The sequence below is a fragment of the Varanus komodoensis genome, unplaced genomic scaffold, assembly GCF_004798865.1.
Source record: "Varanus komodoensis strain SLA01 unplaced genomic scaffold, ASM479886v1 scaffold106, whole genome shotgun sequence".
Taxonomy (NCBI): Eukaryota; Metazoa; Chordata; class Lepidosauria; order Squamata; family Varanidae; genus Varanus; species Varanus komodoensis.
Window position 1 is genome coordinate 97772 of NW_025335301.1, and position 14603 is coordinate 112374.

The 14603-nt window shown below is 52.0% G+C and overlaps 1 protein-coding gene across 1 annotated transcript in view; it reads right to left on the reverse strand.

Moving 5' to 3' along the window:
• The window catches only part of NPHP4 (nephrocystin 4), a 139133-nt gene that overhangs the window by 67580 nt on the left and 56950 nt on the right, over positions 1 to 14603 (reverse strand). The window contains exons 9-10 of the mRNA XM_044419642.1: positions 4273 to 4455; positions 2289 to 2433 (exon numbers count right to left, since the gene is read on the reverse strand). Of these exons, the coding sequence (XP_044275577.1) occupies positions 2289 to 2433; positions 4273 to 4455 (328 nt within the window). The remainder of the gene's footprint in view (positions 1 to 2288; positions 2434 to 4272; positions 4456 to 14603) is intronic.

The window sequence follows — 14603 nt, forward strand, 5'->3', positions numbered from 1 at the left end:
CCTTCCACAAAGCCCTCCCCCTGCGGAGCCAGCTGGGCGGCAATTGCATAGACTCCTGGAGCTTGAAGAGAGCACTGGGCCGGCTAGCACAGCATTCCTGTTTAGAACAGCCCTGCCTGATGGCTGTCCATGGTTGGGCATTCTGGGAGTTGCTGTCTGCCCTGTCGAGAGGGCACTTGGTCGGAGAAGGCAGGGATACACACCTGCAGCTCCTTGAAGCCTTGCAGAACAAGTTTCTAAAGCAAGTCGCATTTTCCAAAGGCAGCCAGAGCTCTCCACTGGTTCATTAAATTTTTAAACTCTCTCATCATGGTCCCACCTGATCCTGCAATGAAGTCACCCAAAACACTTCCTGCTGCTTGATTCCCACTGGCTCATCTTCCGGTACCTGCAATCCTTGAGATCTCAGCAACTCCACCATGTTAATAAAGTAACAAGTCACATCTGGGTGTTCACACAGGCTGTTAAGTCAGGAGCAGCCTGGTTAAAACAGCCACAGATAAATGGGAAAAGATTAAAGAGAGCAGAGCAGAGTAGATTTTGATGAACGGGGGGATACTCTGCTTCACTTCACCTTTTAATGCAAAACTGTTCGTTACCCACTCCAGATGAAAAGAAACAGTATAAATGCCTGTATAAATGCATTAATCCCTTTCGCTGGTTCCTGAACTGAAGCCAACACGGTGGGGTTGAGAGTTCAATGCAATTTTCTACTTTCTCATTTACTGACTGGATGGTAAAGTCGAGCATGTGAGCTACAGAGTTCTGCAGTACAGCTACAAGACTGCACCACTTCCGATGTCAGAAGGTGAAATGCACGCTCATGTCCACCTCATTCGAAAAACAGAAACAACAACAAATCCACAAGCTGCTGGGAGACAAATGGTAGCTCCGTTCTGGTGAGAGCTCCATCCACAGTGAGAGATACGTGAGGGCTTCACATCCAGCTGGCTGGGAACAGCTTCCAGTGCTCTTCCAGCCCACAGAAGAACACTGCACCAGCATGGGGCCCCCAGGAAACCCCAAAGAGGGACATGTGGCACAGGCAGCAGAAACAGACATGTGGCGTCAGGTGGAAGAGCACCAGGTTGGGCACGGAGGGGCACACAGGTGCCCTACACACTCCACAGGTAGGTTGGTCCGACTGTTCTGCATCCACAGCTTTCCCTGCTGGCAGCTGGGCCTGTGGGGAAATGGGCGTTTTTGGTCCTGCTGGCTGCTGTGTAGAGACCGGACCCCCCCCCCACAACCACCGAGTCCAGTCTTTTGGGGAACTGACCAGCCTCTTGCCATCGTTTCCATGGCAGCAGCTTTGTGTGGTGCCTGGCCTGGTTCCTCAAATGGCAGGCTGGACCCAAAGGTGCCCTGTCCCGTTAGAAAGGCCCACGCTTTTGGACTCAGGGCTAGATCGTGCGATGTTGTCGGCGGGGAATCAGCCTCACCTTAGGAGTGCCGGGGTGGCTCTTGGGGGAGGGTGGCACGCACTCCTGCATGGCCCGAGCAGCTGCCTACTCATTAAGGACCCCCCCACCCCATGGGCCAGAAGCAACGCCCTCCCAAGCCCCTCTTCAGAAGAGCCACAGACAAAGAGGGAAACTCACGAGCAAGCTCCACTCGGTTGTGGGCCCCGATTGACCGAACGCTGTGAGCTGTGATTTTGTCTGTCTTCTCGCTTGGCAATTTTAAACAGTGCACAGAAAGAAACTGGATGCAACCATAAATACGATCACAGCAACTTTGCTTTCTTTGGTGGGGTCTCGCCAATGCAGACATGAGCTGTTGGGAGCTTGGCACAAAATGCAGCTCCCTGCCATGCTGCCACCTTTAAAAAGGTGTCTTGTCCCAGGAGGGGCAAAAAAGGGTTTTCTAAAAATGACTGTTTCGAAAATGTTTCTCAGAATCCGCTGTGCATTCACCATGGCTGGGAGGCAACACAGACACCCTGAAGGAAGCCACATGCACTCTGCACAAAGAGCAGAACTGAAAAGCAAGGGCAGGGAGGATTTGTGATAGCACAGGAGGAAACCAGTTGGTGCCCCTCTGCTTCTGAGGCTCCCCGCAGCCAAATAGGATGGGCTCAATTTTCCCCCTCCCCCACCTGCAGCCCCCAGATACCTATTTCATGAGAGGAGCTGGCTGGAGCCGGGGGTCAGACTAGATGGCCTGGGACTTGCTCTGTTTCTAGGTTTCCATAGCACTGCATTTTGCAGAGCACTTCTCCCCAGTGTGGACTGGAACAGGCGTCCCACTATGCATGTGAAGAGCCAGCAAACTCGAAAAACACTCACTGGGGGACGGCACAGGGGGGCTCTTTGTCTTGGAGAGACGCGGTTCTTCCTTGATGCTACCCGAGGGCTTTCCGGCATTCCCAAGGCGCTCTTCAGAGCTGGTGGAGACGTGAAACTGGACAGTTCCGGATTCCACCTGCTTCACCTGAAATTTCAGAACAGAGAGGGGAGGAGGCGGAAATGTTTTTTCCCAATGCTGCAACAGATGAAAGTACAGCATTAAAGAACTGAGCATTAAGGGGCTTTTTTGCCAATGCAATCCAGCCTTCCGTTCAGAAAAAGCTGAATTCCATGAACTGTATAAATTATGCAATGTCATTTCTCTTATTTTGTATAATTCATTTTGGGTTTTGTCAGGAGGAAAGAAAAGAACTATGCAGGCACAAATGCTTCATCCCCTAGCCACCAGAAGTCTTGTTTGGCCACCTCAGTGGCCTATGCAATTTCCTTAGACACAGGCACCTCATAAGGGCTAGGAACCTGGTGCTTTTTTCCCCAAAGAAATCTGTGATTGGCAGGGAGCTGTCTTCAATTTATGCAACATTTGACAAGCTTTCTGTACTCCCACAAAATCAGGGCAAATGCACAGTCTAGTGAGGAAGAAATGGAGGACAGGCCCTCATCCCTCTGCCCCTAAAATGCTAAGAAATATATGGTGAGATGATTTATATTAAGGAACTCTCTCCTGGTACCAGCATAAGATTCACCTCTCCGCCTTCCTTTTTAATAGTCCTGACAGCCATTGTCATCTCAAATATTTAGTTTGCATGGTTTCTCTCCTGGGATCTGGGTACCTAAGATCTCAAATCTTAGACTGCCAGGCATTTTTGCATATGTATCAGTGTGAGCTTCCAGTCACGGGTCTTCCTGAGACAAGAGGAACCTCTCTCCATCCAAGTCTGCCTGATGCCACAGCCTCTCAAGCATCAATGTCTCTGCTGCTTTCAGGGGGGACTTCCATTATTTTTGTGTCTAAAATGCACAGTCTCGGAGCAAGGAGTTCATGCACAATGCTTCTTGCTGCCTGTTCTGATAGTTTCTTAAAATCCAATACAGACCCTTCTCCCTTTTTTCCTCCTTGCCAAAGACAAAGAAACAGGTGCTGCAGCCACGCTGAAGGCAGAGGCTCTCAGTATAAGCCAAGGCAACACGTGTTCCTTTCATCCTGCACAGCTGGAGAAAAGCTGCAGAATGTACTTTTCCGAGAATCCCAGCTTCCCGGTCCATACCTAACCTGCTCTGCTATGGCTGAATCAGGCACAGTCTTAAGGCACATTCTGGGACAATCCAAAGACCAAGGCAAGGAAGCGGGCGTGTGGTCAAGCACAAAGGCTTCTGTCCAGTGTAGGATCAGCCTATGGCAGAAGTGGTCGCGATCAGTAATGTGTGCAGAATCCTGTTTGCAGGTGGGAATCCCGCTTCCTCTCTGCCCTAAGCCTGACGCTCCCTGAGTGTTCACACTGGCACACAGCAGGAAGCAAATCCAACTGCTGCGGATTACATGACAGGTGCACAGGTGTAACCAGTGAGGTCAGCACATGGCACCTGCATGCAAGCCAAGATCTGCTTCCACACAGGTGACTTGTGGGCCTTGCATGCGAAGGTGGAGAATAACTTACTCACAAGAAAAGGCCCACTAGCATTCTTGTGCATTTCCAGATTGATCTGGGCTTGGCTTGCCCCCGCCCCCGCCCCCTCCACCCTCTGATGCCCCACGCAAGCATGGGAGGGTGGGATTCTGGGCAGATCTTGCATGACTAACCATGGCCCAAGCACCATTCAGCACTCAGTCATAACACACAGCCAGAGCTGGCGCTCCATGGACCAACGGGCTCCGGCTGGCCTGCAAGGCTGCTGCCTGCCCGGGCTGCTCAGCCTGAGTGCACTTCCCACTGCTGGGATCCCCTGCCTGGGGTAGGCTGCCCCTTGGCCCCCAGCCTGAGCAGCCTCTCTCCAAACGGAGGCACCGGGGCTGCTTTCTCACCTCTTTAGAGCTCATGGTTGCCGGTGGAGTTTTATAGACCAAAACGTGGCTGGGATTATCCTGGGCTCCTCCTTGCAGTGGGAGAACCACATCCGAAGAACTCACGTCTGGTGACGGGTTCCAAGCAGCCCAGCGAATGGAATGCATGTAAGCTGGCGTCGTCAAAGAGGTCACCGACGATATCTGAAGATTAAAAGTGGGGAAGGTGCATATGAGAATAAAGCTGTGGGCATGCTAATGACGTGCCAGTTCCCGACATTCTTAGCATCGCTCCGCATGACTGTGAAAAACAAATAGAAGGAAAGAAAGAAAGAAGAAATAGCAAGGAAAGTAGGAACAGGCCAAGGGCCGGTGGGGCTTGCCCCAGTTGGACACCCCCCACCCAACTTTCCCAGAAAAAAGCACCAGCCCTGCCAAAGATCTCCCTATTTCCCCTCTACACACGCACTTTTGCTCCTCTTCTCCACAGCTGGAGTTAGGCTAAACCAGGATGCAGGATGCAGCCTTCACTACAGTGACCTTTATTAGTATTTTGGCACCAGGCAAAGGTGACTTTATTTCAGAAGATCTTGAAAGTTAAATCTCTGGTAACTGATCTGGCTGTTTTGGGCCTGTTCAATAACACTGACTGCTATTTAAACAACAGGATTTTGCCTGCTAATTCAATGATAACTATTCACATGCTGCAATCTGAGACACATTTAACCCAGAAGTTAAGTCCTATGGAATTCAAAAGGATCTAGGTCCGTGTAGACATGCATAGGATTAATGCAGGGTGGGAAGTGCAACAATGATTTGTTAGCTACAAAGGGTGAATGAGGGTTTCAGTGAAAGGTAGGATGCAAAGGTTTTAACAAACAAACAAGCAAGCACAAATGTAACAAATAATTGTTTTTGGGTTTTTTTGCTTCCTTGAACACATAGCCTTTGAAGACTCACCCGCTCAGAATTGGACCCCAAAACCCGGAGTCTGTCTTCAGAGTATACAAATTCCAGTTCAGACAAGGTTGTTTTCTTTGGGGCAAACTTGGAAGCCCCCAAAATGCGGGGAAAGCTCAACAAGATGTTAGCATTTGTAATATCCTTCTGAGCCAGCTTCTGTTATAAGGGAAAGGTGGTGAGTGAAAAGGGTCGGAAGGCTCTGGCAGTCCCTTTGAAGGGCACCAGTTCCCAAAAGGGACTGCCAAGAAGGGTCTCCACAGAAGACACAACCAACGCACAGCTCCCTCGCACCATCCGAAATCTCTCTTCTGGTTTCTTGTATTCGGCTCATTAGGAAAACCATGCAAGTGATCTGCTGCAGGATCATCCATCCTCCAGAAAGGGGAGGACAGAAATTAATTGGTTTTGGTGCCCAGCAGCTGAGAGCCAGTGCAAGGGCCACAGGTGCTGCTCTGGCACCATGGAGGTGGGCTGATCAGCCCCTCTTTGGCTCGCAGGCTGTGTGGGGCCAGCACTGGGTCACGGCAGCTCAAGACCCCGAGGCTCTCTGAGGAAACTGCTTCCTCTTCCAACCAAGGACTTTTCTCTGGAGCACGGAGAAAGCCCATGGCCAAGCACTGGCTTTCTGCTGAACTTGCCCTTCTAAAAGCAGCACATCCTGCCCCTTGCAGCCACAAAAGGATGCTTGAAAGATGAAAGCAACTCCTGCTGGGAAGCTGAGGCATGACTGAACTGGGGAGGGGGGAGCTGCACTGCCAAACCAGAAGGAATGCTCCAGGCACTGCCAGCATGGCTGAAAGAATTATGCCACGGCCAAGGCAGAGTTGACAGGCAACGGCTGCACTGCTGAGCAATGGCCCTTGTCTGCTCGCCCCTTCCGAGCTAGCCTGAGGAACAGCCAGTCCTGGGAGTGCTCCTAGCAGCAGACGGGGGCATCCGCACTGCCCCAAGGCGGGCAGTGGCAAAAATCGGGCTGCAAAGAGGTCCGATAAAGCAAGCAAAGCCAAGTGGCCGGGCCGGGTTCTTTGGGGAAAGGGGGGCACTAAATGCGAGTAAGGACGCATGCATCCCACCCTCAAGATTCACGTGTTGGCCCACCAGCTTTTGCATGTGGAACAGGAACAGGTGCCACATTGTTCTTCACACTGGGCAGCAAAATGTGGCACCAGTCAAAGGCCAAAAGGGCCAATGCTATTTTGGAAAGCATTAACAGAAGTATTGCTTCCAAATCACGAGAAGTAGCAGCTCCTCTATACTCCTCACTGGTCAGACCTCACCTGGAATACTGTGTCCAGTTCTGGGCACCAAGATTTAAGAAAGATGCAGAAAAGCTGGAAAGAGTCCAGAAGCGGGCAGCTAAAATGATCCAGGGTTTGGAAACACTGCCCTGCGAGGAGAGACTGAGGGAACTGGGCATGTTCAGCCTTGAGAAGGGAAGACTGCTGACCCACCTGCAGATCCAAGCCCATTGCCTGCTTGTAACTCCATGGGTCACACAAGCATCCACTTTGCCCAGCTTTCCTTGGGACAGCTCTCATGCCAGATGTCCTTGGGGCATGGCCCGTGTCTTGCCTGCAGCCCACCCAGTGGGATAATGAGGTGCTTGTAACAAATCAATAGCTATTGATTAAGCTGCGTGGCCCCTGCGATCCAGCTAAAGGCAGGATAAAATTCTGACCCACATATGCAAGGCCAGCCCTTAATTTTGTAAAACTCAGTGTGGCTTATGGGTGGCCAAGAAGGTCGCTCCTTTCCCTGTAAATGCCTCTCTTGGAATTCCAGAGCGATGAGGGGGTGGCTATTTGGGGCACAATTCTGCTCATGTGGGAAGCTGCTCCTGACAAGCCTCCCCCTCCCACCCCACAGTCAGCACTGGTTTGGAGGATGCCGCCCCACCCAGCCTAGATTCCCACCGTTTCTCAGGTCCCCGACCTTGCCAAAGCCGAGGGCTGATCTCCCCACCAGCAGAATCTGCAGAACAGCCTCACACATTTATGGTGCCCGAAGCATTCGTGGACGGAGCTCATTCCACCAGGTGCAGGGAGTGGGACCCTCAGCAGGTGGATTCACGTTCACCGAGCTGGCAGGGCGTGGGCAACTGTAAGCAGTGAGCACAGAGGGAACTGAAATGCAGAAGCACGGACAGCGGTAATTGCCTCTCCTGCGGCCAGTCACAACATACACTGCTTGTTGCCATGCGGGGTGCAGCTGGGAAGCAAGAGCAGCTGCTCAGCAGTGGTATGATGGAACGTGCTTCTCAAGTCCCTTCGCTCAAGGGGCTGGGCAGCTGAAGCACAGCCTGCCACTGCCAGGCCAGACCTGGGTCTGCTCCTTCCTCAGGGCAGGATCTGGCTGCCTGTCCTTCATGCGGCATGGAAGGGCACTGCTGGCACCTGTCACACAAGGAGATGGGCAGGGCAGGGGGCCGCCCCTGGCTCAGCCTGGTCCCCATGACAGTGTCTGGGCCTGCTCTTGCAGCTCTGGCACGCGGCCTCCTGTCGCAGGTAAAGCCCTGCTTGTGGCTGGCGAAGGGGATGTGCCATCCTCCAGGGGGGCTACACAGATCGCTGAGTGCACACCAGAGTGGCTCCACTGGGGACCGCAGGCAATAACAAGAGTGCCGCCATTTCTTCTTTGGGGTCTGTCCTCTTGTAGCCTGCTGCTTGGTGGCGCCTGGCCCTCTTTGATCTATATGCGGCCTCTGACCTCAGGCCTTCCCCAAAGACCATGTGGTTTGCCTTGCAGGGCAGACTGAACTCAGCAATACACCCCTTCCCAAAGGTACACTTCCCAAAAACTGGCTGTTGCAGGGTGATTGTGCTCCATCTGGCAAAAGACCAAGGATCACACCTCGCTGCCGTCCACCCACCAAAAGCCTCGGTGCTTTGTGATGATGCCACAAATTAGGTTATTAAATCTCTTTTCTTCCGCCCTTCTGCCTATGGCCTTAAATTTCTCTGCTGCCTCTGTGAACAGAGACTCTTCTCCTGCAGTAGCAGCAGCAGTCCTGGTGAGCGCCAGGAAATGCATTCGAAAGCTATCGAGTCCCTCTTTTTTAATTAAAGAAATTATTGAGGTCACAGCACAGAAAGAAACCTGATCTAGGGCATGCAAACAGCCAGGCTTTCTCGCTTCTTTGAGTCATTGGAGGCTGGTGTGTGTGCCTGCAGGAGGAAGAGGGGGATTCTTTTTCAGCTGTTTGCAATTTTCAGTATACTGCAATTAAGTTGCATTAAAGGAAAAGGACATGTACGCCCACAAAATGTATGAGAACGTGCAGAAGATTAGGAAAGCATAAAGGTGAATCTCGAGGAACTGGGGATGGGATTACGGGTGGGGCAGTGGATGCATCAACACAGGGCAGTGGAGTTGCCTTGCAGGAGGCTTTCTACAGTGCTGAGCCAGCTTGTACGAGGGGAGGGAAGCATAACCGGATTCAGCTTCCCGACACGAGGAGCAGTCAAAGCCCCTGACTTACATTCATGCCACCTGCTCTACAAGCAGCTTTTCCATACAACCAGTAAGAAGCAACTCTTACTGGGCAACTCTGGGATTTGCAGCACGGCTTCAGGTGCCACCACAAGCCAGGATGTTTCAAACAGTCATGTGGAGAAGAGTGTAGAGAGACTTCACTGGTTCACTGGCTGCTGGTGTCGCAGCATCTCTTGACTCCGCAATGGGAAAGCTCTCGTTCCTCTTTCCTGAAACTCTCATTCCAGAGTGCAGGATTCAGAATAGCGGCCTCAAGTCCCGGCTGGACATCAGGAGAAACATCCTGACTGGGAGAGTAGCACAACAGTGGAACCTGTGACCGAGGGAGGCTATGGGCTCTCCTAGCCCAGAGACATTCAAGATGCAGCTGGGCAGCCATCTGAGAGGATACTTTAACTCGGAGTCCTGCACTGAGCACAGGCTCAGACCCAGTGGCCTTCTCGGCCCCTTTCAACTCTTCCATTCTATTCTGCTCACTGGAGATGCCAAGGAAAAGTACCCGAAACCTTCTGCATACAGCCTGTGTGCTCTCTTTACTCAGTCACATGCTGAATCACAGCCACAGCCATACATGCCTGGGCCAGTGGAATACTTTGAAAGTACCCCAAAATGTCTGCTCAGGGGATCTGGGTTCTAGTCTCCACTCAGCTCAGCCATGCAGCCAATGGGTGACCTTGGGCATCACAGACTCTTAGCCCTTTCCAGGCTGGGTGCCAGTGACCATGCTGCCAGAGAAGGGGGCAATGCAGCCGGAGGACTATATCCACCCTGTTTCTCACCCAGCCACTTAGATCAACTTCGGGGGTTTGTCACAGCATCCCTGTGCCATCCAAAGCGCCAGACAGGGATGTGTGATGCCCTCCCAGGAAAGAGCTGCCTGGCTCTCCACCATGGAGCAAAAATGAACCCCTTCCCTGGGGGCTACAGGAGTACCAGGAGCATTCTGCATCCAGGATGATGTCATCTGCGATTCTGTTTAGGTATTTAGAGCAGGATGACCTAGAGAGGCGGCGGGCTCTCCCACACCAAAGGCATCCAAGAGGCAGCTGGACAGCCATCTGAGAGGGATGGCTTAACTCGTTGTTCTGCGCTAAGCAGGGGATTGGCCCCAATGACTCCCCAACCTCTTCCAACTCTACTATTCTCTGATTAGTTTTCTTATACTGTCACCCCAGAGTTTTGTAAGCTCCTCTGCATGAGTCATTTTTAATAAGCGAAAATAGGAAACTGCTTTTCCAAGGAGGGAGTCTCATTCCATAGCCTCCCCACCCAGGCAGGGTAGAGGGTTCCTGCAAGAGCAGCTCAGCAGTGCAGGGCAGAGAGGCTGTGGTTCTTCACTGAAGGTTTTCAAGGAAAAGCCGAGTCGTCTGAGGATACCTGGTGTCAAGGCAGGCAGTGCTGTTTATGAAGCCCCTTCCAGATCCTCGACACCGAGTGCCAGCAGTAATCTTTCTCTAGGGTGAAAGCGCACTGTATTCATCTCCTCCTTCCCAGGAGACCTGGGGCCAGTTCATTTGTTATATTTCTGACAATGTATTTGTCAGAACAAAGTTGCTCATTCCAGTCAAGCAAGCAGCACAGTCAGGTATGACACCTCCAACCATTTTCAAATCCTCTGGGGAAATCAGGGGTTGGGTTGATGTATAGCCTGACAGTTTTCATTGTCTCTGGAGCAGTCACAGAAACTGGCCACTGAACGGAGCCTGGAGTTTGTTCACAGCTGGCAAAGGAAGTGAGCAGCAGAGAGTGCCAGCCGGGGCGGATGCTGGCCGTGCCCAGCTGGCATTTGCAATCTGCACACAAAGACACAATTAAGTGCTCAATTAATGACTGATGGGTCTATCAGCCTCTTCAGCAACTTACTGAAGAACTGTGGGACACAAGGGAAGGCCTTGGCACCAACACCCAAATGCTTCTGCAAAAGGGCAGCTGGTAGAGAAAGCAGCAGCCTCCAGGTGGCAACTGGGAGGGCACTGGACATGTCCCAAGGGCACACCATGGTCCTTGACGGCATTTGCTCCTGAAAATAACTCAGTTTCTCCCTCCACGTTTAATTAGCAGGCTGAAACGCAGAACGAAAAGCCCGACCTATGCTGCCAGGGAGCCTGCATGGGAAGCCAAAGTGATGGGCCCTCAGACCACCTGTTGCTACAGGGCATCCAGAGTTCATCCCACAAGGTCGTGGGGTTGCCGCTCTGGCCCAGAATTCCGGTCCCACTTCCCCTCTTTGAGAAACTGCTGCCCCATGTGCTCTGGGCTCTAGCAGGTGGTGAGGCAAGAGGCCACCAACACTCCAGTGGCTGGGTTTGCATCACATGTCAAGCCATGGTAGTGCATAAGCCACCGTTGCTTAGCAGACGGTCTGAGCACAGCATAAGTCACTCCCACTAGCCATGCCTTTAATAAGCCCACTGTGGCTTATCGTGCTGCCCAAGCCCAGAAAACAAAATAAGCCATGGCCAGTCAAAAAACCCAGAGGGTCTCTTGGCCAGAGTGGCAGCCAAAGGGCTAGTGCATGCCCATCCTTCCCAGGCATGCCAAGCTGCCAAAGCAGAACTCGGGGAGAGCTGCAAAGCATGTTCCCCTTCCTGGTCAGTAGCACAGGTTGCTTCAACACCTGAGGAGACCCCTGGGCAGGAAGGCAGCCTAGTCCCTTGAGCTGCGAGCCTGGCAGCCCCCACACTGGTTTCCCTGGGTTGTGTTACTTCCCAAGGTGCACTGTTGTTACTTCCCTGGCGCAAATTTCAAAATTGAGCAGACAGCCGGGACTTCCTAGCATCTGCAAGAAAAAACCCTGAGGATTTTGTGTGCAGCAAGGGTGGAATTGAGAGGATGTCCTCCAAAACCCTATTTGGAAGCTCTTTGGGGGTTTTACGGGAACGCTTGAGCCTCTGTCTTGTCCATGCTTGGGAAAGTTCAGGGCTAGGGGAGCACCCCCAAAGCCACTGAAGATTTGCAGGACAAGGTGCTTTACACACACTCCTTTATATCAGCAGGAGAGAGTCCTGCAGTGTGGCAAGTAACATAGAAACAGAAAGATAGAAACAGAGCAAGTCAGAAGGGGTCTCCCGGGTCATCTAGTCTGACCCCCGGCTCCAGCCAGCTCTGCTCATGACATGTCTAACATGTGCATGTCTACCCTATCCTTGAACACCTCCACTGATGGGGCCTCAACCACCTCCCGTGGAAGCCCATTCCATATCCTCAGGGTCCTACCTGTCAGGAAGTGCTTCCTGGCATCTAAATGGAAACTTGGTTCCCTGAGCTTTGCTCCATTGCAGCACATCCTGCCTTCCTCTGCAGGGGAGAACAGGTCTCTACCCACCTCCGTGTGACACCCTCTCACGTACCTCTATTCTGTCAACAGATCCCCCCCCCCACCGAGTTTCCTTCAGGCTGAAAAGGCCCAGTTCCCTCACTCTCGCCTCATACCCCATCCCCTGCAAACCGGCCACCAATCTTGTGGCCCTATGCTGCACTGACTCTAACACAGACCAGAACTGAACTCAATATTCCAGTTGCGGGCACACCAGAGTCATATAAAGTCGTAGTAATACCAATTTTGATCAAGAAGCCACGCTGCTGGTCATGCAAGCAAGGGTGGTGTTCGTCCTCTTGACCTCCGCATCACACTGTTGACTCATGCTTTGCCTGCAGTCAACCAGCACCCCGAGGTCCCTTTCACAAGTGCTGTTCTCCAGCCACTTGTCCCCTCACCTGTACTTATGACACCCATTCATATGCCCAAGTGCAAGACTTTACACTTATCCACATTGAAAGCCACCCTGTGGTCACCTTCCATTTTCTATCCAGATCCTTCTGGATCCGGAGTACCTGCCCCTCAGTTGTGGCCATTTTAGTACTGTCTGCAGAGTTGATCAGCAGACTGTTCATCCCCTCTTCCAGGTCGTTGAAGAAAAGATTGAACAGGATCAGTCCCAGGACAGAGCCCTGGGGGACCCCGCTTGTCACTGGCCGCCATCCTGATGATTCCTCACTAATAGCTACCCTCTGCTTTCAGTCAGTCAACCATGTCAATTATTGCGGCCCGATGATGTGGACAAGGTGCTTGGACGAGTACGTCCCACCACTTGCCTATTGGATCCTTGCCCGTCTTGGTTAATAAATAACTCCGAGCACGGGATTGGGACCTGGATCTTGGAAGTGGTTAACACTTCTCTGAGGGAGGGTCGAGTGCCTGCCCCTTTAAAGGAAGCAGTAATACGACCGGTCCTGAAGAAAGCGTCACTGGATCCAGAGATGGCCACTAACTATAGACCTGTGGCCAACATCCCGTTTCTGGGCAAGGTGTTGGAGCGGGTGGTGGCGGGACAACTCCAAGCACTCTTGGATGAAACTGATTATCTGGATCCTTTTCAGTCCGGCTTCAGACCCGGGTACGGTACTGAATCTGCCTTGGTCGCCCTGTACGATGACCTGTGCAGGGAGAAGGACAGGGGGAGTGCATCCCTGTTGGTTCTTCTGGACCTCTCGGCGGCTTTCGATACCATTGACCATGGTATCCTTCTGGATAGGCTAGCGGGATTGGGGGTCGGAGGTACTGCTTTGCAGTGGTTCCGCTCCTATCTCAACGGTCGATTCCAGAAGGTAGTGCTGGGGGACTATGTCTCTGCGCCATGGCAGCTATGCCATGGAGTACCACAGGGCTCCATTCTATCCCCTTTGCTATTTAACATCTATATGAAACCGCTGGGAGAGGTCATCAGGAGGTGTGGGCTGCGGAATCATCAATACGCTGATGATACCCAGCTCTGCCTCTCGTTCTCCACTAATCTAGGTGAGGCAGTGGCTGTGCTGAACCGGTGCTTGGCCGAGGTAATGGAATGGATGAGGGCCAATAAACTGAAACTCAATCCAGACAAGACGGAGGTCCTGTTGGTTGGCGGATCGGGCTTCGGAGAGGGTGGATTTGACCTGGTCCTGAATGGTGCAACACTCCCTCTTAGGGACAAGGTCTGCAGCTTAGGAGGACTCCTCGACCCGGAGCTTTCTTTGGAAGCTCAGGTGACAGTGGTGGCGAGGAGCGCCTTCCTTCAGCTTCGGCTGATTAATCAGCTGCGCCCCTACCTGGAGTACGACTGCCTGGCGACAGTGATACACGTGCTGGTGACTTCCCGCCTAGACTTCTGTAACGCGCTTTACGTGGGGCTTCCCCTGAAGACGGTCCGAACACTTCAATTGGTGCAAAATATAGCTGCCAGGTTGCTGACGGGGACGGGGCGTTATGCTCACATGACTCCAGTCCTCCGTCAGCTTCACTGGCTTCCCATTGAAGCCCGGGCCCAATTCAAGGTGTTGGTTATGGCCTATAAAGCCCTAAACGGCTTGGGTCCTGGCTACCTGAACGAGCACTTACATCCGTATATGCCCGACCGCCCTTTGAGATCTGCGGGAGAGTCCCTTCTCTGGGAACCCTCCATGAAAGAAATTAGGAGAGTAAGTACTCGGAGGAGGGCTTTCTCTGCGGTGGCGCCCAACCTATGGAATGCGCTCCCCAGAGAGGTCCGCCTGGCACCGTCATTACTGGTTTTTCGGTGCCAGGTAAAGACCTTTTTATTTAAACATCATTGTAATTGTTAAAATATATGGTCTGGCCAGGGCAACTTCTTCTTCCTTCTCTTTTCTCCTCCTATATTCTTTATTTACTTATTTTATACTGTTAATTTTAATTTTATATTATTATGTTTGTATCTCAGTGTATTTTTTGTATTTTTGTATTTAGTGGTAATTTATTATGTTCTATTGTATTTCAATGTATTTTATTGTGTTGTAAGCTGCCGCGAGGCTTTGGCAAGGGGCGGCATAGAAATGTAATAATAATGATGATGATGATGATGATGATGTCCTAATCCATATGACAGTGCATTGGTCTATCC